The sequence below is a fragment of the Balaenoptera musculus genome, chromosome 4 (genome assembly GCF_009873245.2).
Source record: "Balaenoptera musculus isolate JJ_BM4_2016_0621 chromosome 4, mBalMus1.pri.v3, whole genome shotgun sequence".
In the NCBI taxonomy this organism is placed as follows: Eukaryota; Metazoa; Chordata; class Mammalia; order Artiodactyla; family Balaenopteridae; genus Balaenoptera; species Balaenoptera musculus.
In genome coordinates this window covers 77,384,237-77,409,838 of record NC_045788.1, presented here as the reverse complement: position 1 = coordinate 77,409,838, position 25,602 = coordinate 77,384,237, and the positions used below count along the sequence as shown (strand labels likewise).

General features: G+C 36.9%; 1 protein-coding gene and 1 non-coding gene across 3 annotated transcripts in view; both read left to right on the top strand.

Annotated features, from left to right (window-relative positions):
• The window catches only part of EAF2 (ELL associated factor 2), a 63,255-nt gene that overhangs the window by 12,428 nt on the left and 25,225 nt on the right, over window positions 1-25,602 (top strand). For both annotated transcript variants that reach the window (XM_036850838.1, XM_036850839.1), the window contains exons 3-4: window positions 2,212-2,348; window positions 4,416-4,561. In XM_036850838.1, coding sequence (XP_036706733.1) covers window positions 2,212-2,348; window positions 4,416-4,561 — 283 coding nt within the window. The remainder of the gene's footprint in view (window positions 1-2,211; window positions 2,349-4,415; window positions 4,562-25,602) is intronic.
• On the top strand, window positions 338-410 carry TRNAG-ACC. Its single transcript has one exon. It is a non-coding gene; the product is annotated as a tRNA-Gly (tRNA).

The window sequence follows — 25,602 nt, the reverse complement described above, 5'->3', positions numbered from 1 at the left end:
CAAGTAGGCCCAACTTAGTTTTGTCATGATCATGCTTCTGGCTCTCTACCTTACCAGGGCTTCAGCTAAGTGCTCGGCATCTCACTCTTCTAGGGCCACTCCAGGTATGTCCTTATCTATGTGCTATGCATGCTTGACTTCCTGTAGATCATTTTTGTTTTAGAAAAACTTGTTCCTTACTTTTGGTTTCATAATTTTCTCTCCCAACCTCTCAGAGGTCTCTAACCTACCCCTTTTTTATGGCATCCTCAATTACCAAATTTATCTCATACTCCTCTGGTAATGTGTTAAGCCTCTAATGATTGTTAACTTTTAAAATATGATATCCCCTGGGACTTCCCTGCTGGTCCAGTGGTTAAGACTCTGTGCTACCAATGTAGGGGGCCTGGGTTCGATCCCTAGTCAGGGAACTAGATCCCGCATGCCACAACTAACAGCCTGCATGCCTCAACTAAAAGATCCCGCATGCCGCAAAGAAGATCCCACATGTGGCAATGAAGATCCCACGTGCCACAACTAAGACCCGGCACAGCTAAATAAATAAATAAATAAATATTTTTAAAAAAATATGATAGGCCCTTTAGTCTTTTTTAGAAGTCACCTTTTTCTAACCTGATCTAACATTACTATTGTATTTGGCAAAATTATTATAATCAGTGCTTTAAAAATTTAATGTACTTTTATAAAGTTCAAAACCAAGCAATTATAACAATATATTATTTAGGGATACATATATGTGGGATAAAATAAGAGAATGAGAAACATAAAATTCCTTCAGGGTTGAGGGAGGCAGGGACAAAGGATAGAAGAGGAGCATAGGTAGATGTAGGTTATTAGTAATGACCAGGATTCTTTAACCTTTTATTATGGAAAATAGAATAGTATAATGAACCCCTATGTACTTACTGAGCTTCAACAATTATCAACATTTTGCTAATCTTTTTTTAATAGAGCTTCCTACTTTTTTCCTGGCATATTTTAAAGCAATCGCAGACATTCACAAATGCTTATGTATGCATCTCTAACTGATAAGGATATTTTAATTTTCACCTAAGTACCATGCTAACCATGCTATTATCACACATAGTAGAATTAATTGTAATACTTGGTCCATATTCATGTTTTCATGATGGTTTCAAAAATGTCTTTTTTCAGTTTTTCTCCCTAGGAATCCATATAAAATCCCTATATTGTATTTTTATTTATTTATTTTTATTGAGGTTAATTTACAAAGTTCTGTTAGTTTCAAGTGTACAGCAAAGTGATTCAGTTATACATATATATTCTTTTTCAGATTCTTTTCCATTATAGATTATTATACGATATTGAGTATAGTTCCCTGTGCTATACAGTAGTTCCTTGTTGTTTACCTATTTTATAATTCTATATTGTATTCTGATATTATGTTTCTTATCTCTTTTATTCTATAAAAGTCCCTCCCCCCTTTTATGCCACCGGTTTGTTAGAGAAACCAGGTTAATTGTCCTAGAGAATATACCCACATTCTGGATTTCAAATTACTTCTGTCTGGGATTATGTAACTTGTTTCTCCTTCCTCATATTTCCTATAAACTGGTAGTTATTTCTAAAGCCTTGGTGAGAATTGGATTCTTTGTGGGTTTTTTTCAGGCAAGAACACTTTATAGGTGATGCTGCATACTTTCTTTTATATCACATCATGAAGCACATAATGTCTGGTTGTCCCACTTTTAAGGACGCTAAAATTGATCAGTGAGTTTAATGTAACATATGTTCCCTGATACATTCATTTTCCTTAATCTGCATAGGGAAGCACCCCTTTAATAAAATGCCAGATTTAAAAAATTAAATTTAGGAAGGAAGAAGACGAAGGGTAGGAAATATAACTCAGGACTTTTGTTCCCTTATTGTAAAGTATATTGGTTGTATTAGAACTGAATCCCAATTTCCTATTGTAGACCATGTCTACAAAGATTTGTGAAACAAATCTTTACTGGCTCAGGGCAGCTGCTTCCTCTGTTCCCTTTCCTCAAGACAGCAATTTTGAGATCTCAGCCTCTCTTCATCTGTCTTTTTTACTATACTCCTTATTGCCAGAGTAGTAAATTTAGGCAGTTAGGTGACTTGAAGTACAGTATATCAATAGATTGAGAAAGGCAGAAGATCACAAAGGCCCTCTCAACTGAATTTCTATGATAAATTTCAAGTAATAATAATTAATTTTTTAAACAGGGTTCAACTACACCAGTAACTGTTTTCAAAGGTTCAAAGAAACCTTACTTAAAAGAATGCATTTTGATTATTAACCATGATACTGGGGAATGTCGACTAGAAAAACTCAGCAGCAACATCACTGTAAAAAAAACAAGGTATGTGGTTAATGAAATAAATTATTTAATCATCACATAAATTGCTAAGAGAATGTCAGTGAAAAAAGTTATTGGATTAAGTCACACTATTACATAAGGGTTATTTCTGTGTGGTACAAAAATGTTTTGATCTTTTTCCAAGTTTAAATTTGATGAAGATCCTTTAGCCAGAAGCTTTTACCATTTCTCCCTATGATATTTAAAAGCTTGTTTTGTTTCTAAATGTTTTCTTATGTGTAGGTATATCTTTTATTCTACTGTAGATACTTTTGTAGAACTGGACTAAAAGGAGCCATTACACATTCTCCAAAATAATTTCATTATCAGTAGTAAAATTTTATCAAGCACTTAGAAAATGTGAGGCAAGAAAAAGAATTTCCTATACAAATACTAACCTTAGAACTTTCACATTTTAATTGGATTAGCAGATAATTCCATTAAAAATGTCAATAAGAGAACATAGCCATCTCAAATTTTTTTTGGGGGGGAACTAGGCAGTGCATTAATTAACATGTAGTATACTCTAAAAGCCATACAAATAGTATAGATAAAAATTGTTCTAGGAATTAAAGGAAGGGAGACATTATGGTTCATCGGAGCATTCAGGGAGCCCTTACTGATGTACCTTAAGAGGAGGTTGAGATTTAGGGCTTTTTTTTCCCCCAAACATATTTCATGATAAGGATTGCCTTTGGGTGCTTGTTAAACAAATGAGTTCCTAAATTCAACTACAGATCAGGGAAGGAGCCCAGGAAACTTTTTTTTGTTTTTTAATTATCCCCTCTTCCCAGGTGATTTTTATTTGTAGGAAAGTTTGGAAAATACTGATTTAATTGATCAGAGAGAACATGAGGATGTAAACAAGACAGGAATATATCTGACTTATTTGGAACCTATGAATAAGACTTGCTTGAATAGAGCAGAGGTTTGTTTCTTTCCCTGTATACAAGTATAGAAAGTGGGGTATGAGGTTGGAAGTAGACTAGAGGTAAGGTTATAAAGGTAGGTTGCCTTCAATATTAACTATGAAATTAGGACATTGTCTTTTTTTTTTTTTTAATTTTATTTATTTATTTATTTATTTATGGCTGTGTTGGGTCTTCGTTTCTGTGCGAGGGCTTTCTCTTGTTGCGGCAAGTGGGGGCCACTCTTCATCGCAGTGTGCGGGCCTCTCACTATCACAGTCTCTCTTGTTGCGGAGCACAGGCTCCAGATGTGCAGGCTCAGCAATTGTGGCTCACGGGCCTAGTCGCTCCGCGGCATGTGGGATCTTCCCAGACCAGGGCTCGAACCCGTGTCCCCTGCATTGGCAGGCAGATTCTCAACCACTGCGCCACCAGGGAAGCCCAGGACATTGTCTTATTGACGGTGGTTGCATATTAAAGTTTTTTTAACCAGGGATCGACATGCTTACATTCTTGTTTTGAAATGTAAATCGACCAAACAAATTGATTTAAATGAAACAATGTGGGAAAGAGAAAAATGCACAAACCACAATTTTTTAGAGTAAGAATGAAGAGAAAAGTGAAGTTCTAAATACTTTGTGAAGGAAGAACTAACAGGATTTGGTGACGAAATGGGAGAGGCAAAGTCAAGCATAGTTGTGTTATATACTTTTTTTTTTTTAAAGTATTGAAGGGAAAGTATACGAACCTCCTTTAATAACATGTCTTAACCTTATGAATGAGAAATGTGGGAGTGACTTAATTTTAACAGAAATGATAATTTCAGAATTTAGGGAATATAATGTATCTGCTATACTCATGTATAATTTCATTTTATTTTAGTCATTTGTGTATGTCTTATCTCTTCAATTTTGAGCAGTGGTTTTTTTTTTTATTCACATGTGTATCCCTCAGTGGATCTGTGTGTATGCCATGCCTATAGCAGGGATCAATAAAGGTTTGTTAAATAATGAATTAAATTAATGCTTTAATCCTTGAATATCATTTTAAAGATCTCTAAGAAAAAGAATAAGTGGTCGATTTTAGTAGCTTTGTAAGTTGAAATTGTTGTTATATTGCAATCACCATACCTGTTTTGACCTTTTGATTTTCTTAACTGCAGAGTTGAAGGAAGCAGTAAAATTCAGTATCGTATAGAGCAGCAGCAGCAACAAATGCGGAATTCAACTAGGACTCCCAATCTTGTAAAACATTCTCCGTCGGAAGACAAGATGTCCCCAGCATCTCCGATGGATGATATTGAAAGAGGTAAAATCTATGAGTATGTAATGGCCCTTTAAAAGAAATTATTAATAAATGTTAAGTGAAATTTTTCATTTTAATTGATAAGGGAACTAACTGTAAAATTCTAAAAACATAATGTTTTTTGTTATGGTTCTAGGGGAAAAGTGTAGTTTATGATTTAGAGTATTATGTACATAAGCCTGTGTCTATATAACAGAATTTATATTTTTTATTATTCAGGGGAAAAAGTAACTGTTTAGATATGTGTAACTGGAGTTTTCTTCTTTTTGACAGTTGTGATGATTCCAGTTTAGTCCTTCACAGCGTCTTCTTGTTGAAGTTTTTTTATGTGTAGCCAGACTATAGATGTCTAAGATGTAGCCAAACCAATAGTGAAGTGAGGAGGTGTAGTAAGCCAAAGCAGCAGGCAAGTTCTTCTGAACTGCTGCTCACTTCTCAGCAGGAAGGTGCTTCTAGAGAGGCACAGTCTTTTTGAAAGTAAGGAAACTTAAATATCCATTTTTTTTCTAGCTGCAGTTTGGGTGTTTATGTTATAGTAATTGTAGGAGTAAGATCCTGGTCACCAAAGTTTATTTGTTTCTACGCTTTGCCTTCATAACTTGCATATAGCTCTCCATTTCCACTTGCCCCCTTCTAGGCCCAGTATAGTATTAGCTCCCTAATATATTAGTGTTCCCTTTACAAACAATAAGGAAAATACAAGCTCAGAACCCTTGTTGCTACAAGGGATCTTGAATTTTATTTTATTGTTATATCTGCTTCCAAAATGGATTTGAATCATTATATCATTTTATATATGTGTACAATAAAAATCTGGAACAGAAAATTAAGATACTGGAGGGAAGAGGAAGCAAATTTGCTAATTATTAAAACATTAAATTTATATCTGAGCTTCCTATCCACTAATAGAAAACTGAAAACTTTAGTATATTTTGTATTATCTAAGAGGTTCCAAAGACTTGGACTCTTCCCTGCTACTAAATTCTAAAAGGAATTCATCGTATGGAACCTGTTCTTCGGAGAATTAAACTGTATAGTACCTTCAACTATAATTTTGCAATACGAAAAGAAGTTCCTCTATGTGGCAGGTTTTTAGCAGAGACCTTAATAAAAACATTGTATTGTAGAATATAAGTGAAGGTAATCCAAGCATAAGATCTAACTTTGTATAAGAATTTACCTTGAGATGTTTGCAGAGCATGTTCCTTAGACTATCTTCTTTTAAATATTTTCTTAATATTTGACCCTACTATGCCAATGCCTACTGCTATGGTTGAAACACTTAAGTTTATGATTAGATGTCTGTCCGCTTTACTAGTGTTTCTCTTGTTTAATTTTTACATTTACCTGTTTGGGCTATCTGGAATTCTAGTTTAAGAAATAAGAATCTAAATTTCCTTCCTCCCCAACAGTGTAATTACATAGATATTGATAGAGAATCAACAAATATAGTATTGAAAAAGAGTAGCAATATCCATTTTTTGAATAAGCCAATATTTCTTCTGCTGATATGAAAAGCCATTTTTTAAATTCAATTTTTATTTTATATTGGGGTATAGTTGCTTTACAACGTTGTGTTAGTTTCAGGTGTACAGAAAAGTGATTCAGTCATACATATACATGTATCTATGCTTTTTCAAATTCTTTTCCCATTTAGGTTATTACAGAGTATTGAGCATATTTCCCTGTGCTATGCAGTAGGTCCTTGTTGATTATCTATTTTATATATAGTAGTGTATATATGTTAATCCCAAACTCCTAATTTATCCCTCCCCCACCTTTCCCCTTTGGTAACCATAAGTTTGTTTTCGAAGTCTGTGAGTCTGTTTCTGTTTTGTAAATAAGTTCATTTGTGTCATCTTTTTACATTTCACATATAAGTGATATTATATGATATCTGTCTTTCTGTGTCTGACTTACTTCTCTTAATATGATAATCTCTAGGTCCATCCATGTTGCTGCAAATGGCATTATATCATTCTTTTTTATTGCTGAGTAATATTCCATTGTGTATATATACCACATCTTCTTTATCCATTCATCTGTCGTTGGACATTTAGGTTGATTCCATGTCTTGGCTATTGTAAATAATGCTGCATTGAACATTGGGGTGCATGTGTCTTTTCAAATTATGGTTTTTCTCCATATATGCCCAGGAGTGGGATTGCTGGATCATGTGGTAGCTCTATTATTACTCTTTTAAGGAGCCTCCTTACCTTTCTCCATAGTGGCTGTACCAATTTACATTCCCACCAACAGTGTAGGAGGGTTCCCTTTTCTCCACACCCTCTCCAGCATTTATTGTTTGTAGACTTTTTGATGATGGCCATCCTGACTGGTGTGAGGTGATACCTCACTGTAGTTTTGATTTGCATTTCTCTAATAATTAGCGATGTGGAGCATTTTTTCTTGTGCCTTTTGGCCATCTGTATGTCTTCTTTGGAGAAATGTCTGTTTAGATCTTCTGCCCATTTTTGATTGCGTTGTTTATTTTTTTTGATATAGAGCTGCATGAGCTGTTTGTCTGTTTTAGAGATTAATCCCTTGTCGGTCGCTTCATTTGCAAATGTTTTCTTCCATTCTGTGGGTTGTGTTTTTGTTTTGTTTATGGTTTCTCTTTGCACTGCAAAAGCTTTTAAGTTTATTTTTAGGTCCCATTTTATTTTAAGGTCACATTTGTTAATTTTTTATTTTATTTTCATTACTCTAGGAGGTGGATCCCAAAAGATATTGCTGCAATTTATGTCAGAGTGTTCTGCCTATGTTTTCCTCTAAGAGTTTTATAGTATCTGGTCATACATTTAGGTCTTTAATCCATTTTGAGTTTATTTTTGTGTATGGTGTTAGAGAATGTTCTAATTTCATTCTTTTACATATAGCTGTCCAGTTTTCCCAGCACCACTTATTGAAGAGACTGTCTTTTCTCCATTGAATATTCTTGCTTCTGTCATAGATTAATTGACCATAGGTGTGTAAGTTTATTTCTGAGCTTTCTATCCTGTTCCATTGATCTATATTTCTGTCTTTGTGCCTGTACCATTCTGTTTTGATTACTGTAGCTTTGTAGTATAGTTTGAAGTCAGGGAGCCTGATTCCTCCAGCTCCATTTTTCCTCTCAGGATTGCTTTGGCTATTTAGAGTCTTTTGTGTTTCCATACAAGTTCTGAAATTTTTTGTTCTAGTTCTGTGAAGAATGCCATTGGTAATTTGATAGGGATTGCACTGAATCTGTAGATTGCCTTGGGTAGTATAGTCATTTTGACAATATTGATTCTTTCAATCCAAGAACATGGTATATCTTTCCATCTGTTTGTGTCATCTTTGATTTCCTTCATCAGTGTCATAGTTTTCAGAGTACAGGTCTTTTGCCTCCTTAGGTAGGTTTTTTCCTAGGTATTTTATTCTTTTTGATGTGATGGTAAATGGGATTGTTTCCTTAATTTCTCTTTCTGATTTTCATTGTTAGTGTATAGAAATGCAAGATATTTCTGTGTATTAATTTTTTATCCGGCAACCTTACTGAGTTCCTTGATAAGCTCTAGTAGTTTTCTGGTAACATCTTTAGGATTTTCTGTGAATAGTATCATATCCTCTGCAAACAGTGACAGTTTTACTTCTTCTTTTCCAATTTGGATTCCTTTTATTTCTTCTGCTTCTCTGATTCCTATGGCTAGGACTTCCAAGACTATGTTGAATAAAAGTGGTGAGAGTGGACATTCTTGTCTTGTTCCTGATCTTGGAGGAAATGCTTTCAGCTTTTCACCACTGAGTATGATGTTAGCTGTGTGTTTGTCATATAAGGCCTTTATTATGTTGAGGTATGTTCCCTCCATGCCCACTTTCTGGAGAGTTTTTATCATAAATGGGTGGTGCTGGATTTTGTCAAAAGCTTTTTCTGCATCTATTAAGATAATCATATGGTTTTTACTCTTCAGTTTGTTAATGTGGTGTATCACACTGATTGATTTGCAGATACTGAATAATCCCTGCATCCCTGGGATAAATTCCACTTGATCATGGTGTATGATCCTTTTAATGTATTTGTTAAATTCGATTTGCTAGTATTTTGTTGAGGATTTCTGCATCTATGTTCATCAGTGATTCTGACTTGTAATTTTCTTTTTTTGTGGTATCTTTGTCTGATTTTGGTATCAGGGTGATGGTGGCCTCATAGCATGAGTCTGGGAGTGTCACTTCCTTTGCAAGTTTTTGGAATAGTTTCAGATGTGTAGGTGTTAACTCGTCTCTAAATGTTTGATAGAATTCACCTGTCATGCCATCTGGCCCTGGGCTTTTGTTTGTTGGAAGTTTTTAAGTCACAGTTTCAATTTCAGTACTTGTGATTAGTCTGTTCATATTTTCTGCTTCTTCCTGGTTCAGTCTTAGAAGTTGTACCTTTCTAAGAATTTATTTCTTTTAGGTTGTCCATTTTCTTGGCATATAGTTGCTTATAACAGTCTCTTGTGATCTTTTATATATCTGTGGTGTCAGTTGTAACTTCTCCTTTTTCATTTCTAATTTTATTGATTTGAGCCCTTTCCCTTTTTTCTTAATGAGCCTCGCTAAAGGTTCATCAATTTTGTTTATCTTTTCAAAGAACCAGCTTTTAGTTTCATTGATCTTTTCTATTGTTTTCTTCATCTCTATTTCATTTATTTCTTTTGTGATCTTTATGATTTCTTTCCTTCTACTAACTTTGGGGTTTGTTCTTCTTGCTGTAGTTTCTTTAGTTATAAGGTTAGGTTGTTTATTTGAGATTTTTCCTGTTTCGCGAGGTAAGGTTGTATTGCTATAAATTTCCCTCTTAGAACTGCTTAAGGTAATTATCGATATGTATGTTCTTCTTGTCATTTTGTTCATTGTTTAGGATTTGTTTTTGTAGGTTTTTTTTCTTCCCTTCCTCTTTTGTTCTTTTCTCTTTTGATTTGATGACTGTCTTTAGTGTTGTTTGGATTGTATTTTCTTTTTTTCTGTGTATCTATTGTAGATTTTTGATTTGCAGTTACCATGATGTTTTGATATAGCAGCCTATATATATATATATAACACATTTTTTACCAGAGACGTATTACAGCCACAGGTGTTAGTTTCTGCAAAAAATCCCCGGTCAATAATGTGTTAAGTTGCTGTTCTCTTAATTTCAAATGTATTTCCAATATCCTGCATTTGTACTCTCCTCCTCTCACGATTGCTGGTTTTGATATATTTGTGTATGGATGATATCCTAGCTTTACTGTATGTTTCTCTTTACCTGTGAGCTTCTCTTGTTTCTAGTTACGGGCTTTTCTTTTCCACCTAGAGAAGTTTCTTTAGCATTTGTTGTAAAGCTGCTTTGGTGGTGCTGAATTCTCTTTTCAGCTTTTTCGTGTCTGTAAAGCTTTTGATTTCTCCGTTGTATCTGAATGAGAGCCTTGCTGGGTAAGCTATTCTTGGTCGTAGGTTTTTCCCTTTCATCACTTTAAATATATTGTGCCACTCCTTTCTGGTCCACAGAGTTTCTGCTGAAAAATCAGCTGATAAACTTATGGGAATCCCCTTGTATGTTATTTGTTGATTTTCCCTTGTTGCTTTTACTATCTTCTCTTTGTCTTTAATTTTTGTCAATTTGAATAATATGTGTCTTGGCATGTTCCTCCTTGGGTTTGTCCTGTATGTGACTTTATGCACTTCCTGAACTTGAGTGAGTATTTCCTTTCTCATGTTAGGGAAGTTTTCAGCTATTGTCTCTTCAAATATTTTCTCAGGCCCTTTCTCTCTCTCTCTTCTCCTTCTGGGATCCCTACAATGCAAATGTTGGTCCATTTCATGTTGTTCCAGAGACGTCTTAAACTGTCCTCATTTCTTTTCATTCTTTTGTCTTTATTCTATTCTGCAGCAGTGATTTCCACCATTCTGTCTTCCAGCTCACTTATTTGTTCTTCTGCCTCATTTATTCTGCTATTGATTCTTTCTAGTGTATTTTTCATTTCAGTTATTGTATTTTTCATCTGTTTGTTCCTTAAATCTTCTAGCTCCGAAAAGCCATTTTTATCACATGCAGAATTTCTTTCTGGACTTAAGTCTGTCTCACAACATAAGATGTACAGTGGCCAATACATGTATGAAAAATGGATCAGATTCACTAATGCTTTCAAAGTTCAAATTTTAAGATTAAAAGATATTTTTTTCTAAAATTTAATAGTTTCATTCTTGCAATGTCTGACACTGTGAAGAGGTTACAAGAGTATGCCTAGAAATGAATAAGCTAAAAGTTTAACATAATTTCAAGGAAAAATGGATAAATTCACTTCATAGTGGGAGATTTTTAGTATGCCCCCTCTCAGTAATTGATAGATTCAGGCAAACCCCAGATTAATAAGATTTGCAAAACACCATTAAGAAACTTGAAGTAAGTAGACATACATAGCACTTCCACAGTTCGAGATATACAGGTTTTTCAAGTCCATGTGAAATTAAAAAACAAAACAAAAGAAAACTGACCATGTGCTACATAGCAAAGCATCTCAACAAAAAAAGACATTTTGGGACTTCCCTGGTGGCACAGTGGTTGAGAATCTGCCTGCCAATGCAACGGACACAGGTTTGATCCCTGGTCTGGGAAGATCCCACATGCTGCGGAGCAAGTAAGCCTGTGCATCACAGCTACTGAGACTGCACTCTAGAGCCCTTGAGCCACAACTACTGAGCCCGTGCACCACAACTACTGAAGTCCAAGTGCCTAGAGCCCATGCTCCACAACAAGAGAAGCCACCACAATGAGAAGCCCACACACCGCAAGAAAGAGTAGCCCCTGCTCGCCACAACTAGAGAAAGCCTGCATGCAGCAACAAAGACCCAACGCAGCCAAAAAAAAAAAAAAAAGACATTTTTCTTTTTTTAATTGAAGTATAGTTGATTTACAATATTATATTAGTTTCAGGTGTACAACATAGTGATTCAATATTTTTATAGATTATAATCCACTTAAAGTTATTATAAAATAATGGCTATATTTCCCTGTGCTGTACAATATATCCTTCTTAAATTTTATTTTACACATATTAGTTTGTATCTTTTAATCCCATACCCCTATCTTACCACCACTCTCCCCATGGGTAACCACTAGTTTGTTCTCTATATATGTGAGTCTGTTTCTGTTTTGTTATACACATGTTTTGTTTTATCTTTTAGATTTTATATTACACGTATAAGGGGTAAGATACAGTATTTGTCTTATTCTCTCTGACTTATTTCACTAAGCATAATACCCTCTAGGTCCATCCATGTTGTTGCAAATGGCAAAATTTTGTTCTTTTTATGGCTGAGTAATATTTCATTGTGTATATATGTGTGTGTGTGTGTGTGTGTGTGTGTGTATAAATACCACATCTTCTTTATTCATTTATCTGTTGATGGATACTTAGATTGCTTCCATATCTTGGCTATTGTAAATAATGCTGCTATGAACATTGGGGTGCATGTATCTTTTCAAGTTAGTGTTTTTGTTCTCTTTGGATATATACCCTGGAATGGGATTGCTGGATCATATGATAATTCTATTTTTAGTTTTTTTAAGGAACCTTTATACTGTTTTCCATAGTGGCTGCACCAATCCACATTCCCATCAACAATGTACTATGGTTCCCTTTTCTCCACATCCTTGCCAACATTTGTTATTTGTAGACTTTTTGATGATAGCCATTTTGACAGGTGTGAGGTGATATCTCATTGTGGTTTTGATTTGCATTTCTCTGATGATTAGCGATGTTAAACATTTTTTCATGTACCAGTTGGCCATCTGTGTATCTTCTTTGGCAAGAGTCTGTTCCAGTCTTCTGCCCATTTTTAACCAGGTTCTTTAGGTATTTTTGGATATTGAGTTTTATGAGCTGTTTATATATTTTGAATATTAACCCCTTATTAGTCATATCGTTTGCAAATATTTCCTCCCAATCAGGAGGTTGTCTTTTCATTTTGTCATTAGTTTCCTTTGCTGTGCAAAACTTTTAAGTTTAATTAGGTCCCATTTATTTTTGCTTTTGCTTCTTTTGTCTTAGGAGACAGATCCAAAAAATATTACTACAATTTATGTCAAAGAGTGTTCTGCCTGTGATCTCCTCTTGGAGTTTTATGGTTTCAGGTCTTACATTTCTGTCTTTAATCCATTTCGGGTTTATTTTTGTATATGGTATAAGGAAATGTTCTAATCTCATTCATTTACATGTAGCTGTCCAGTTTTCCCAGCCCCACTTATCGAAGTGTCTTTTCTCTATTATGTATTCTTGCCTCCTTTGTCATAATTGACCATAAGTGCATGGGTTTATTTCTGTCTCTTTATTCTTTTCCACTGATCTATGTGCCTGTTTTTGTGCCAGTATCATGGTGTTTTGTTTTGTTTTGTTTTTATAAATTTATTTTATTTATTTATTTTTGGCTGTGCTGGGTCTCCACTGCTGCACGCAGGCTCTCTCTAGCTGCAGCGAGCCGGGGGCCACTCTTCGCTGTGGTGTGGGGGCTTCTCATTGCGGTGGCTTCTCTTTGTTGCGGAGTGTGTGCTCCAGGCATGCGGGCTTCAGTAGTTGTGGCATGCAGGCTCTAGAGCGCAGGCTCAGCAGTTGTGGCACACACAGGCCCAGTTGCTCCGCAGCATGTGGGATCCTCCCAGACCAGGGCTCAAACCCACATCCCCTGCACTGGCAGGCAGACTCCCAACCACTGTGCCACCAGGGAAGCCCTATCATGGTGTTTTGATTACTGTAGCTTTGTAGCAAAATCTGAAGTCAGGGAGTGTGAAACCTCCAGCTTTGTTCTCTTTTCTCAAGACTACTTTGGCAATTTCGGGTCTTTGTGGTTCCATACGAATTTGAGGGTTATTTGTTCTAGTTCTGTGAAAAATGTCATGAGTATTTTGATAGGGAAAGAGATTTTTTTTTCATTTATCTGCTTGGTAGTAGCTAAAATAATTGTCAACATCCAGTACTGGTGAGGATATAAAGGGAAATAAATGTGTTCATACATTTTTGAAGAAGCATAAATTGACATTTTTTTGTAGAGGAATTTTCCCTGCAAAACACTTAGGACAGGGTCTAGCACAAAGAAACTACTATATAAGGTTTTGCTTTCATTATCATCCTTATTTGCCAATAACTATTAAATTAAAAGTGTGCCTATTCCTTACCTAGAAAGTCTAGAAATTTCTCTTATTGTGAAACTTGTACAGATAGATGCATAATTACATAGATATACCTATATCAGTCACATAAGAGTGCTCAATGTGGCGTTTTTTATACTAAGGAAAAAATGGAAAAATCCTAGGTGCACATCAAGAAGGGATTACAATACTATACATCCCTATTAAAAAAGAGCTAGTGCACATTTTAGTAACAAAGAATGATATCCAAATATATTATTAAGTAAAAAAGTTTTTACGTATTATACAATGTGTGTGAGTGTGTATGAACCATTTTTGAAAACAAAATGTGTATATAGTTGCAGATGCATAGACGAACTTGGAAGAATTATACTAAAATGTAAGCATTATCTTTGGGAGTTTGGATTATAGGAACCTTTCACTTTCTGTGGTGCAAATTGTTACTTGAATTTTTACAATGAACTTGTTATTTTTCAGATAATGATTATTTATTGAGAAGACAATATAATGTAAAAACAATGTTAATGTAAAACCACTCATAATCTCACCACCCTAATGCAACTATGTTAATTTCTGCCTATATTGTATATATTTTTAATATTTATTTATTTATTTGGTTACACTGGGTCTTAGTTGTGGCAGGCAGGCTCCTTAGTTGTGGCTCGCCAGCTCCTTAGTTGCGACTAAGCAACTCGCCAGCACATGGGCTCCTTAGTTGTGACAGGAGGGCTCCTTAGTTGCGTCTCCAGGTCTCCTTAGTTGCAACTTGCTGGCTCCTTAGTTGTGGCACATGGGCTCCTTAGTTGCAGCAGGCGGGCTCCTTAATTGCAGCTCATGGGCTCCTTAGTTGTGGCACATGGGCTCCTTAGTTGTGGCATGCGAACTCTTAGTTGCGGCATGCATGTGGAATCTAGTTCCCTGACCAGGGATTGAACCAGGCCCCCTGCATTGGGAGCACGGAGTCTTATCCACTGTGCCACCACGGAAGTCCCTGTATACTTTTTATGTTATGTAAAAATATGTTATATTTTATTTTTTGGGCAACTACTATGTGCCAAGTCTTCCTGTACATTATTTCAGTTAACCTTTAGAATTTTTCTTAAGAAATAGTTCAAACACATAGAAATTACAGAGAATAATGTAACAGATTATAAACCTACAACTTAGATTTAACATTTTACCACTTTGGTTTCAGTTTTTTAAAAAATTACAGAAGTTTCTTTCCTTTCCAACACATTCTCTTCCTTTTCCTGTCTATCTATGCACATGTCTGAATGTACTCTAAAGGATTTATATACTTTGCTATTCCTTGAAACAGTTTGTATGTGGTAGATTTTTCTAAATTTCTTTAATAACGATAGGTTTGTTCAGTTTCTATTTCTTCATTCAGTTTTGGTAATTCATATCTGTCTATTTCTTTGTTCAGTTTTGGTAATTCATATTTGTCTTGAAAATTATTAGTTTAATTCACATTTTCAAAATACTGGCATAATTTGTCCATATAAATCTCTACAGTGTCTGTAGTTATGGCACGTTTTTATTCCTAACACTGATTATTCATGCCCTTTCTCTCTTTTTCTTAACCAATATTTCTAGAATTTGATACATTTCATTAGGCTTCAGTGAACCAGCTTTTGGTCGTGGTGAGACATAATTAATGTGGTGACTAAGAATGACATCTTCAGAGTCAGACTACTCTCATTCAAATCCCAGCTCCATCACTTATCAGCTGGGTGGCCTAGGGAAATTTACTTAACCTCTTATTCTCTCTGTGTATGTTTTCTCATTTTTTAAATAGAGATAATAATTAGGATTATTGAGAGGATTAAATGCAATAAATATATATAAAGTACCTAAAGCAATTCCTGGCACTAGGAAGTATTCAAATATTAGCTATTATTTTAATTTTTATTGTTATTTTCTTTTTCCTTTTTTTACTCTTTCATTAATGCCTGCTCTTTAAAAAAAATATATCCTTCTTTGACTTGCTTTGAGTTTGCTGTGTTGTTCTTATAATTGGATGCTTAGTTCATCTATATTGAATTTATCTTTTGTATGCATTTAAGAGTATAAATAGCTTTCTAGGTATCACTGCATCTAGTAAATGACTAACACTTCCATGGTAGTTAAATTCTAAAAATTTTTGTAATTTCAGTTCTTAGACAATAAATCATTTATAAGAATGTTTTGTGGTTTCCAAATATATGGAATTTAAGGAAAATATTGGGCAGGCTTCAAACAATGACAACATATTTTCTGCTCATAAATCTTCAATTTGTGTAGGGCTCAGTAGGGATAGTTCATAGCTGTTCTAGGAACAGCTGGTGTCAGCTGGACTGACTTGGGGTCTAGCAGCTGGAATCATTCGAAGACTCACTTATTCACATCTGCCAGTTGTTGCTGGCTTTTGGCTGAGACTTTGGGGGTTGTCAGCTGGAAAAGCTACACATTGCCTTTCCAGGTGGCCTGGGCTTCCTCACAACATAGTGGCTGGGTTCCAAGAATAAGTGGCGAGAAAGGGAGAGTGGAAGGGAGAAAGGATACAGAGGAGTGAGGTCAAAACTTTATCTTTTTAATTACACAGGCTCAGAAATCATGTAGGATCACTTGTGCGGGTGTGTTTCTGTGTGTATCTGACACAAAATCTTCATGTATTTGAAGTACAGTTTGCTAGGTTTTGACATATGTGTACATCCTAAAATTACAACCACAACCACAAGCAGGGTAATGAACATATTTATCACTCTAAAAAGTTTCCTCCTCCTCCTTTGTAATCCCTCTCTCCCACTCCTTCCAACCCCATCCATTCCCAGGTAACTACTGATCTGCTTTATGTCATTATCATTAGTTTGCTTTTTCCAGAAATTTGTATCAGTGGAATCATATAATATGTCCTCATTTTTGCATAGATTTTTGCACTAAACATAATTATTTTAAGAATCATCCATTATTGAAGGTTGTATCAATAGCTCATTCCTTTTTATTGCTGAGCAGTAATCTACTTTATGGATATACAGGAATTTGTTTATCTGCTCAACCTGAAGATGGACATTTGGGTTGTTTCCAGTTTTTGGCTTTTACAAATAAAGCTGCTATGAACATAACATACAAGTCTTTGAAAAGACAAATGTTTTCTTTTCTCCATAGTAAATATGTAGGAGTGAAATAGCTGGATTGTATGATAGGTGTGTATTTAACTTTTTAAGCAACTGCCAAAATGTTTTCCAAAGTGGTTGTACTATTTTACATTCCTACCAGCAGTGTACATCTATATCAATGCTTGGATCAGTTTTTTTTTTTTAAACATGTTTATTGAAGTATAATTGCCTTACAATGTTGTGTTAGCTTCTGCTTTATAACAAAGTGAATCAGTTATACACATACAATATGTTCCCATATCTCTTCCCTCTTGCATCTCCCTCCTTCCCACCCTCCCCATCCCACCCCTCTAGGTGGTCACAAAGCACCAAGCTGATCTCCCTGTGCTATGCGGCTGCTTCCCACTAGCTATCTATTTTACAGTTGGTAGTGTATCTATGTCCATGACACTCTCTTACCCTGTCACATCTGACCCCACCCCCTCCCCATATCCTCAAGTCCATTCTCTAGTAGGTCTGTGTCTTTATTCCTGTCTTGCCACTAGGTTCTTCATGGCCTTTTTTTTTTTTTTTTCCTTAGATTCCGTATATATGTGTTAGCATACTGTATTTGTTTTTCTCTTTCTGACTTACTTCACTCTGTATGACAGACTCTAACTCCATCCACCTCATTACAAATACCTCCATTTCATTTCTTTTTATGGCTGAGTAATATTCCATTGTATATATGTGCCACATCTTCTTTATCCATTCATCTGTCGATGGACATTTAGGTTGCTTCCATGTCCTGGCTATTGTAAATAGAGCTGCAATGAACATTGTGGTACATGACACTTTTTGACCTATGGTTTTCTCAGGGTATATGCCCAGTAGTGGGATTGCTGGGTCGTATGGTAGTTCTATTTGTAGTTTTTTAAGGAACCTCCGTACTGTTCTCCATAGTGGCTGTATCAATTTACATTCCCACCAACAGTGCAAGAGTGTTCCCTTTCCTCCACTCCCTCTCCAGCATTTATTGTTTCTAGATTTTTTGATGATGGCCATTCTGACCGGTGTGAGATGATATCTCATTGTAGTTTTGATTTGCATTTCTCTAATGATTAATGATGTTGAGCATTCTTTCATGTGTCTGTAGGCCATCTGTATATCTTCTTTGGAGAAATGTCTATTTAGGTCTTCTGCCCATTTTTGGATTGGGTTGTTCGTTTTTTTGTTATTGAGCTGCATGAGCTGCTTGTAAATCTTGGAGATTAATCCTTTGTCAGTTGCTTCATTTGCAAATATTTTCTCCCATTCTGATGGTTGTCTTTTGGTCTTGTTTATGGTTTCCTTTGCTGTGCAAAAGCTTTTAAGTTTCATTAGGTCCCATTTGTTTATTTGTGTTCTTATTTCCATTTCTCTGGGAGCTGGGTCAAAAAGAATCTTGCTGTGATGTATGTCATAGAGTGTTCTGCCTATGTTTTCCTCTAAGAGTTTGATAGTGTCTGGCCTTACACTTAGGTCTTTAATCCATTTTGAGTTTATTTTTGTGCATGGTGTCAGGGAGTGTTCTAATTTCATACTTTTACATGTACCTGTCCAATTTTCCCAGCACCACTTATTGAAGAGGCTGTCTTTTCTCCACTGTATATGCTTGCCTCCTTTATCAAAGATAAGGTGACCATATGTGTGTGGGTTTATCTCTGGGCTTTCTATCCTGTTCCATTGATCTATATTTCTGTTTTTGTGCCAGTACCAAACTGTCTTGATTACTGAAGCTTTGTAGTATAGTCTGAAGTCAGGGAGCCTGATTCCCCCAGCTCCATTTTTCGTTCTCAAGATTGCTTTGGCTATTCGGGGTCTTTTGTGTTTCCATACAAATTGTGACATTTTTTGTTCTAGTTCTGTGAAAAATGCCAGTGGTAGTTTGATAGGGATTGCATTGAATCTGTAGATTGCTTTGGGTAGTAGAGTCATTTTCACAATGTTGATTCTTCCAATCCAGGAACATGGTATATCTCTCCATCTATTTGTATCATCTTTAATTTCTTTCATCAGTGTCTTATAATTTTCTGCATACAGGTCTTTTGTCTCCTTAGGTAGGTTTATTCCTAGATATCTTATTCTTTTTGTTGCAATGGTAAACGGGAGTGTTTTCTTAATTTCACTTTCAGATTTTTCGTCATTAGTGTATAGAAATGCAAGCGATTTCTGTGCATTAATTTTGTATCCTGCTACTTTACCAAATTCATTGATTAGCTCTAGGAGTTTTCTGGTAGCATCTTTAGGATTCTCTATGTATAGTATCATGTCATCTGCAAATAGTGACAGCTTTACTTCTTCTTTTCCGATTTGGATTCCTTTTATTTCTTTGTCTTCTCTGATTGCTGTGGCTAACACTTCCAAAACTATGTTGAATAATAGTGGTGAGAGCGGGCAACCTTGTCTTGTTCCTGATCTTAGTGGAAATGGTTTCAGTTTTTCACCATTGAGGACAATGTTGGCTGTGGGTTTGTCATATATGGCCTTTATTATGTTGAGGAAAGTTCCCTCTATGCCTACTTTCTGCAGGGCTTTTATCATAAATGGGTGTTGAATTTTGTCGAAAGCTTTCTCTGCATCTATTGAGATGATCATATGGTTTTTCTCCTTCAATTTGTTAATATGGTGTATCACATTGATTGATTTGCGTATATTGAAGAATCCTTGCATTCCTGGGATAAACCCCACTTGATCATGGTGTATGATCCTTTTAATGTGCTGTTGGATTCTGTTTGCGAGTATTTTGTTGAGGATTTTTGCATCTATGTTCATCAGTGATATTGGCCTGTAGTTTTCTTTCTTTGTGACATCTTTGTCTGGTTTTGGTATCAGGGTGATGGTGGCCTCGTAGAATGAGTTTGGGAGCGTTCCTCCTTCTGCTATATTTTGGAAGAGTTTGAGAAGGATAGGTGTTAGCTCTTCTCTAAATGTTTGATAGAATTCACCTGTGAAGCCATCTGGTCCTGGGCTTTTGTTTGTTGGAAGGTTTTTAATCACAGTTTCAATTTCAGTGCTTGTGATTGGTCTGTTCATATTTTCTATTTCTTCCTGGTTCAGTCTCGGCAGTTTGTGCATTTCTAAGAATCTGTCCATTTCTTCCAGGTTGTCCATTTTATTGGCATAGAGTTGCTTGTAGTAATCTCTCATGATCTTTTGTATTTCTGCAGTGTCAGTGGTTATTTCTCCTTTTTCATTTCTAATTCTATTGATCTGAGTCTTCTCCCTTTTTCTCTTGATGAGTCTGGCTAATGGTTTATCAATTTTGTTTATCTTCTCAAAGAACCAGCTTTTAGTTTCATTGATTTTTGCTATTGTTTCCTTCATTTCTTTTTCATTTATTTCTGACCTGATCTTTATAATTTCTTTCCTTCTGCTGGCTTTGGGGTTTTTTTGTTCTTCTTTCTCTAATTGCTTTAGGTGCAAGGTTAGGTTGTTTATTCGAGATGTTTCCTGTTTCTTGAGGTAGGCTTGTATTGCTATAAACTTCCCTCTTAGCACTGCTTTTGCTGCATCCCATAGGTTTTGGGTTGTCGTATCTCCATTGTCATTTATTTCTAGGTATTTTTTGATTTCCCCTTTGATTTCTTCAGTAATCACTTCATTATTAAGTAATGTATTGTGTAGCCTCCATGTGTTTGTATTTTTTACAGATCTTTTCCTGTAATTGATATCTAGTCTCATAGCGTTGTGGTCGGAAAAGATACTTGATACGATTTCAATTTTCTTAAATTTACCAAGGCTTGATTTGTGACCCAAGATATGATCTATCTTGGAGAATGTTCCATGAGCACTTGAGAAAAATGTGTATTCTGTTGTTTTTGGGTGGAATGTCCTATAAATATCAATTAAGTCCATCTTGTTTAATGTATCATTTAAAGCTTGTGTTTCCTTATTTATTTTCATTTTGGATGATCTGTCCATTGGTGAAAGTGGGGTGTTAAAGTCCCCTACTATGATTGTGTTGCTGTCGATTTCCCCTTTTATGGCTGTTAGTACTTGCCTTATGTATTGAGGTGCTCCTATGTTGGGTGCATAAATATTTACAATTGTTATACCTTCCTCTTGGATCGATCCCTTGATCATTATATAGTGTCCTTCTTTGTCTCTTGTAATAGTCTTTATTTTAAAGTCTATTTTGTCTGATATGAGAATTGCTACTCCAGCTTTCTTTTGATTTCCATTTGCATGGAATATCTTTTTCCATCCCCTCACTTTCAGTCTGTATGTGTCTCTAGGTCTGAAGTGGGTCTCTTGTAGACAGCATATATATGGGTCTTGTGTTTGTATCCATTCAGCCAGCCTGTGTCTTTTGGTGGGAGCATTTAATCCATTTACATTCAAGGTAATTATCGATATGTATGTTCCTATTCCCATTTTCTTAAATGTTTTGGGTTTGTTATTGTAGGTGTTTTCCTTCTCTTGTGCTTCTTGCCTAGAGAAGTTCCTTTAGCATTTGTTGTAAAGCTGGTTTGGTAGTGCTGAACTCTCTCAGCTTTTGATTGTCTGTAAAGGTTTTAATTTCTCCATCACATTTGAATGAGATCCTTGCTGGGTAGAGTAATCTTGGTTGTAGGTTCTTCTCCTTCATCACTTTAAGTATATCCTGCCACTCCCTTCTGGCTTGCAGAGTTTCTGCTGAAAGATCAGATGTTAACCTTATGGGGATTCCCTTGTGTGTTATTTGTTTTTTTTCCCTTGCTGCCTTTAATATGTTTTCCTTATATTTAATTTTTGACAGTTTGATTAATATGTGTCTTGGCATGTTTCTCCTTGGGTTTATCCTGTATGGGACTCTCTGTGCTTCCAGGACTTGATTAACTATTTCCTTTCCCATATTAGGGAAGTTTTCAACTATAATCTCTTCAAATATTTTCTCAGTCCCTTTCTTTTTCTCTTCTTCTTCTGGGACCCCTATAATTCGAATGTTGGTGCGTTTAATGTTGTCCCAGAGGTCTCTGAGACTGTCCTCAGTTCTTTTCATTCTTTTTTCTTTATCCTGCTCTGCAGTAGTTATTTCCACCATTTTATCTTCCAGGTCACTTATCCTTTCTTCTGCCTCAGTTATTCTGCTATTGATCCCATCTAGAGTATTTTTAATTTCATTTATTGTGTTTTTCATCATTGCTTGATTCCTCTTTAGTTCTTCTACGTCCTTGTTAAATGTTTCTTGCATTTTGTCTATTCTATTTCCAAGATTTTGGATCATCCTTACTATCATTATTCTGAATTCTTTTTCAGGTAGACTACCTATTTCCTCTTCATTTGTTAAGTCTAGTGTGTTTTGACCCTGCTCCTTCATCTGCTGTGTGTTTTTCTGTCGTCTCATTTTGCTTATCTTACTGTGTTTGGGGTCTCCTTATCACAGGTTGCAGGTTTGTAGTTCCCGTTGTTTTTGGTATCTGTCCCCAGTGGCTAAGGTTGGTTCAGTGGGTTGTGTAGGCTTCCTGGTGGAGGGAACTAGTGCCTGAGCTCTGGTGGATGAGGCTGGATCTTGTCTTTCTGGTGGGCACGTCCACGTCTGGTGGTGTATTTTGGGGTGTCTGTGGCCTTATTATGATTTTAGGCAGCCTCTCTGCTAATGGATGGGGCTGTGTTCCTGTCTTGCTAGTTGTTTGGCATAGGGTGTTCAGCCCTGTAGCTTGCTGGTCATTGAGTGATGCTGGGTCTTGATGTTGAGATGGAGATCTCTGAGAGATTTTTGCCGTTTGGTATTACGTGGATCTGGGAGGTCTCTTGTGGACCAGTGTCCTGAAGTTGGCTCTCCCACCTCCGAGGTACGGCCCTGATGCCTGGCTGAAGCACCAAGAGCCTTTCGTCCACACGGCTCAGAGTAAAAGGGAGAAAAGATAGAAAGAAAGAAGAGAAGGAAGGAAGGAAGGGAAGGAAGGAAGGAAGGAAGGAAGGACGGAAGAAGGAAGGAAGGAAGGAAGGAAGAAGGAAGGAAGGAAGGAGAAGGAAGGAAGGAGGAAGGAAGGAAGAAAGAAAGAAGAAAGAAGGACTACAGAAAGAAAGAAAAGAAAAGAAGCTATAATATAGTGAAGTAAATAAGCTATTATAAAGCAAAGCTATACAGACAAAATCTCCCCCAGAAGCATATGCATATACACTCACAAAAAAAAAAAAGGAAAAGGGGAAAAATTAATATATCCTGCTCCCAAAGTCCACCTCCTGAATTTGGGATGATTCGTTGTCTATTCAGGTATTCAACAGATGCAGGCACATCAAGTTGTTTGTGGAGTTTTAAGCCGCTTCTTCTGAGGCTGCTGGGAGAGATTTCCCCTCCTCTTCTCTGTTCGCACAGCTCCTGGGGATCAGCTTTGGATTTGGACCCGCCTCTGCGTGTAGGTCGCCTGAGGGCGTCTGTTCCCCGCCCAGACAGGACGGGGTTAAAGGAGCAGCTGCTTTGGGGGCTCTGGCTCACCCAGGCCGCGGGGAGGGAGGGGTACAGAGGAGGCGGGGCGAGCCTGCGGCGTCAGAGGCCGGCGTGACGTTGCAGCAGCCTGAGGCGCACAGTGCGTTCTCCCAGGGATGTTGTCCCGGGATCACGGGACGCTGGCAGTGGCAGGCTGCACGGGCTCCCGGGAGGGGCGGCGCGGAGAGTGACCTGTGCTCGCACACAGGCTTTCTGGAGGCGGCAGCAGCAGCCCCAGCGTCTCACGCCCGTCTCTGGGGTCCGTGCTGATAGCCGCGGCTCGCGCCCGTCTCTGGAGTTCGTTTAGGCGGCGCTCTGAATCCCCTCTCCTCGCGCACCAGGAAACAAAGAGGGAAGAAAAAGTCTCTTGCCTCTTCGGCAGCTGCAGACTTTTTCCCCGGACTCCCTCCCAGCTAGCTGTGGTGCACTAACCCCTTCAGGCTGTGTTCACGCCGCCAACCCCAGTCCTCTCCCTGCGATCCGACCGAAGCTGAGCCTCAGCTCCCAGCCCCGCCCGCCCCGGTGGGGGAGCAGACAAGCCTCTCGGGCTGGTGAGTGCTGCTCGGCGCCGAGCCTCCGTGCGGGAACCTCTCCGCTTTGCCCTCTGCACCCCTGTGGCTGCGCTCTCCTCCGTGGCTCCGAAGCTTCCCCCCTCTGCCACCCGCAGTCTCTGCCCGTGAAGGGGCTTCCTAGTGTGTGGAAATCTTTCCTCCTTCACAGCTCCCTCCCACTGGTGCAGGTGCCGTCCCTATTCTTTTGTCTCTGTTATTTCTTTTTTCTTTTGCCCTACCCAAGTACCGGGGGAGTTTCTTGCCTTTTGGGAGGTCTGACGTCTTCTGCCAGCGTTCAGTGGGTGTTCTGTAGGAGCAGTTCCACGTGTAGATGAATTTCTACTGTATCTGTGGGAAGGAAGGTGATCTCCGCGTCTTACTCTTCCGCCATCTTCTCTCCTCCCCTGGATCAGTTTTAATGAGGTGTGTAGTGGTATCTTATTGTGGCCTAATTTTTTTTTTAAATAAATTTTTAAAAATTTATTTTATTGAAGTATAGTTGATTTACAATGTTGTGTTAGTTTCTGGCATACAGCAAAGCGATTCAGCAGAAAAACCTGAGTGAAATTTTTGGCCAACCCAATGTATATAATAGTTTGCATCTGGTAATCCCAAACTCCCAATCCATCCCGCTCCACCCCCTCTCCCCCTTGGCAACCACAAGTCTGTTCTCTGTGTATATGAGTCTGTTTCGGTTTCATAGATAAGTTCATTTGTGTCATGTTTTAGATTCCACATGTAAGTAATATCATATAGTATTTGTCTTTCTCTTTCTGACTTACTTCACTTATATGATAATCTCTAGGTCCATCCATGTTGCTGCAAATGGCATTATTTCATTCTTCTTTGTAGCTGAGTAGTATTCCATTGTGTGTGTATGTGTGTGTGTGTTTGTGTTTGTGTGTATACACACCACATCTTTTTTATCCATTCATCTATCAATAGACATTTAGGTGTTTCCATGCCTTGGCTATTGTAAATAGTGCTGCTGTGAACATAGGGGTGCTTGTATCTTTTTGAATTATGGTTTTGTCCGGATATATGCCCAGGAGTGGGATTGTTGGATCATATTCATTGTCACTTTAGTTTTCATTTCTCTAATGACTAATGATGTTGAGTATCTTTTCATGTCCTTATTTGCCATCATTATATTTTCTTCAGGCACAATGTCTATTCAAATCTTTTGCCCATTTAAAAAATTGGATTATTTATTTTCTTATTAGACTTCTAGGAATTCTTTATATATTTTGAATACAAGTTCTTCATCAGATACATGCCTTGCACATATTTTCTCCCAGTCTGTGGATTGTATTTTTTCATTCTCTTAACAATGTAATTTGAAGAGCCAAAGATTTTAATTTTGAATACATGCATTTTACCCATTTTTTTTCTGGATTCTCCTTTTGGTGTCATATTGAAATTTTTTGCCTAAACCAAGATCATAGTAACAAAGGTTTTCTTTCATGTTTTCTTTTAGAAGTTTTATAGTTTTACATTTAGGCCCATGCTTCATTTTGAGTCAATTTTTGTATATGGTACATGGTATGTATCAAAGGTGTTTTTTTTGCATGTGGATATTGAATTATTCCAGCACCATTTGTTGTAAAGACTGTCTTTTCTCATATATTTGCACCTTTGTAAAAAACAAATCAGTTGTCCATATTGTGTGTGTCTATTTCTGGACTCTTTATTCTGATATGTTGATCTATTTGTTTATCTTTATAGCAACACCATATTGTGTTGATAATTGTAGCTTTATATAAGTCTTGAAACCAGGAAATTTTAGTCCTACAACTTTGTTCTTCTCTTACAAAGTTGTTTTGCATATTCTA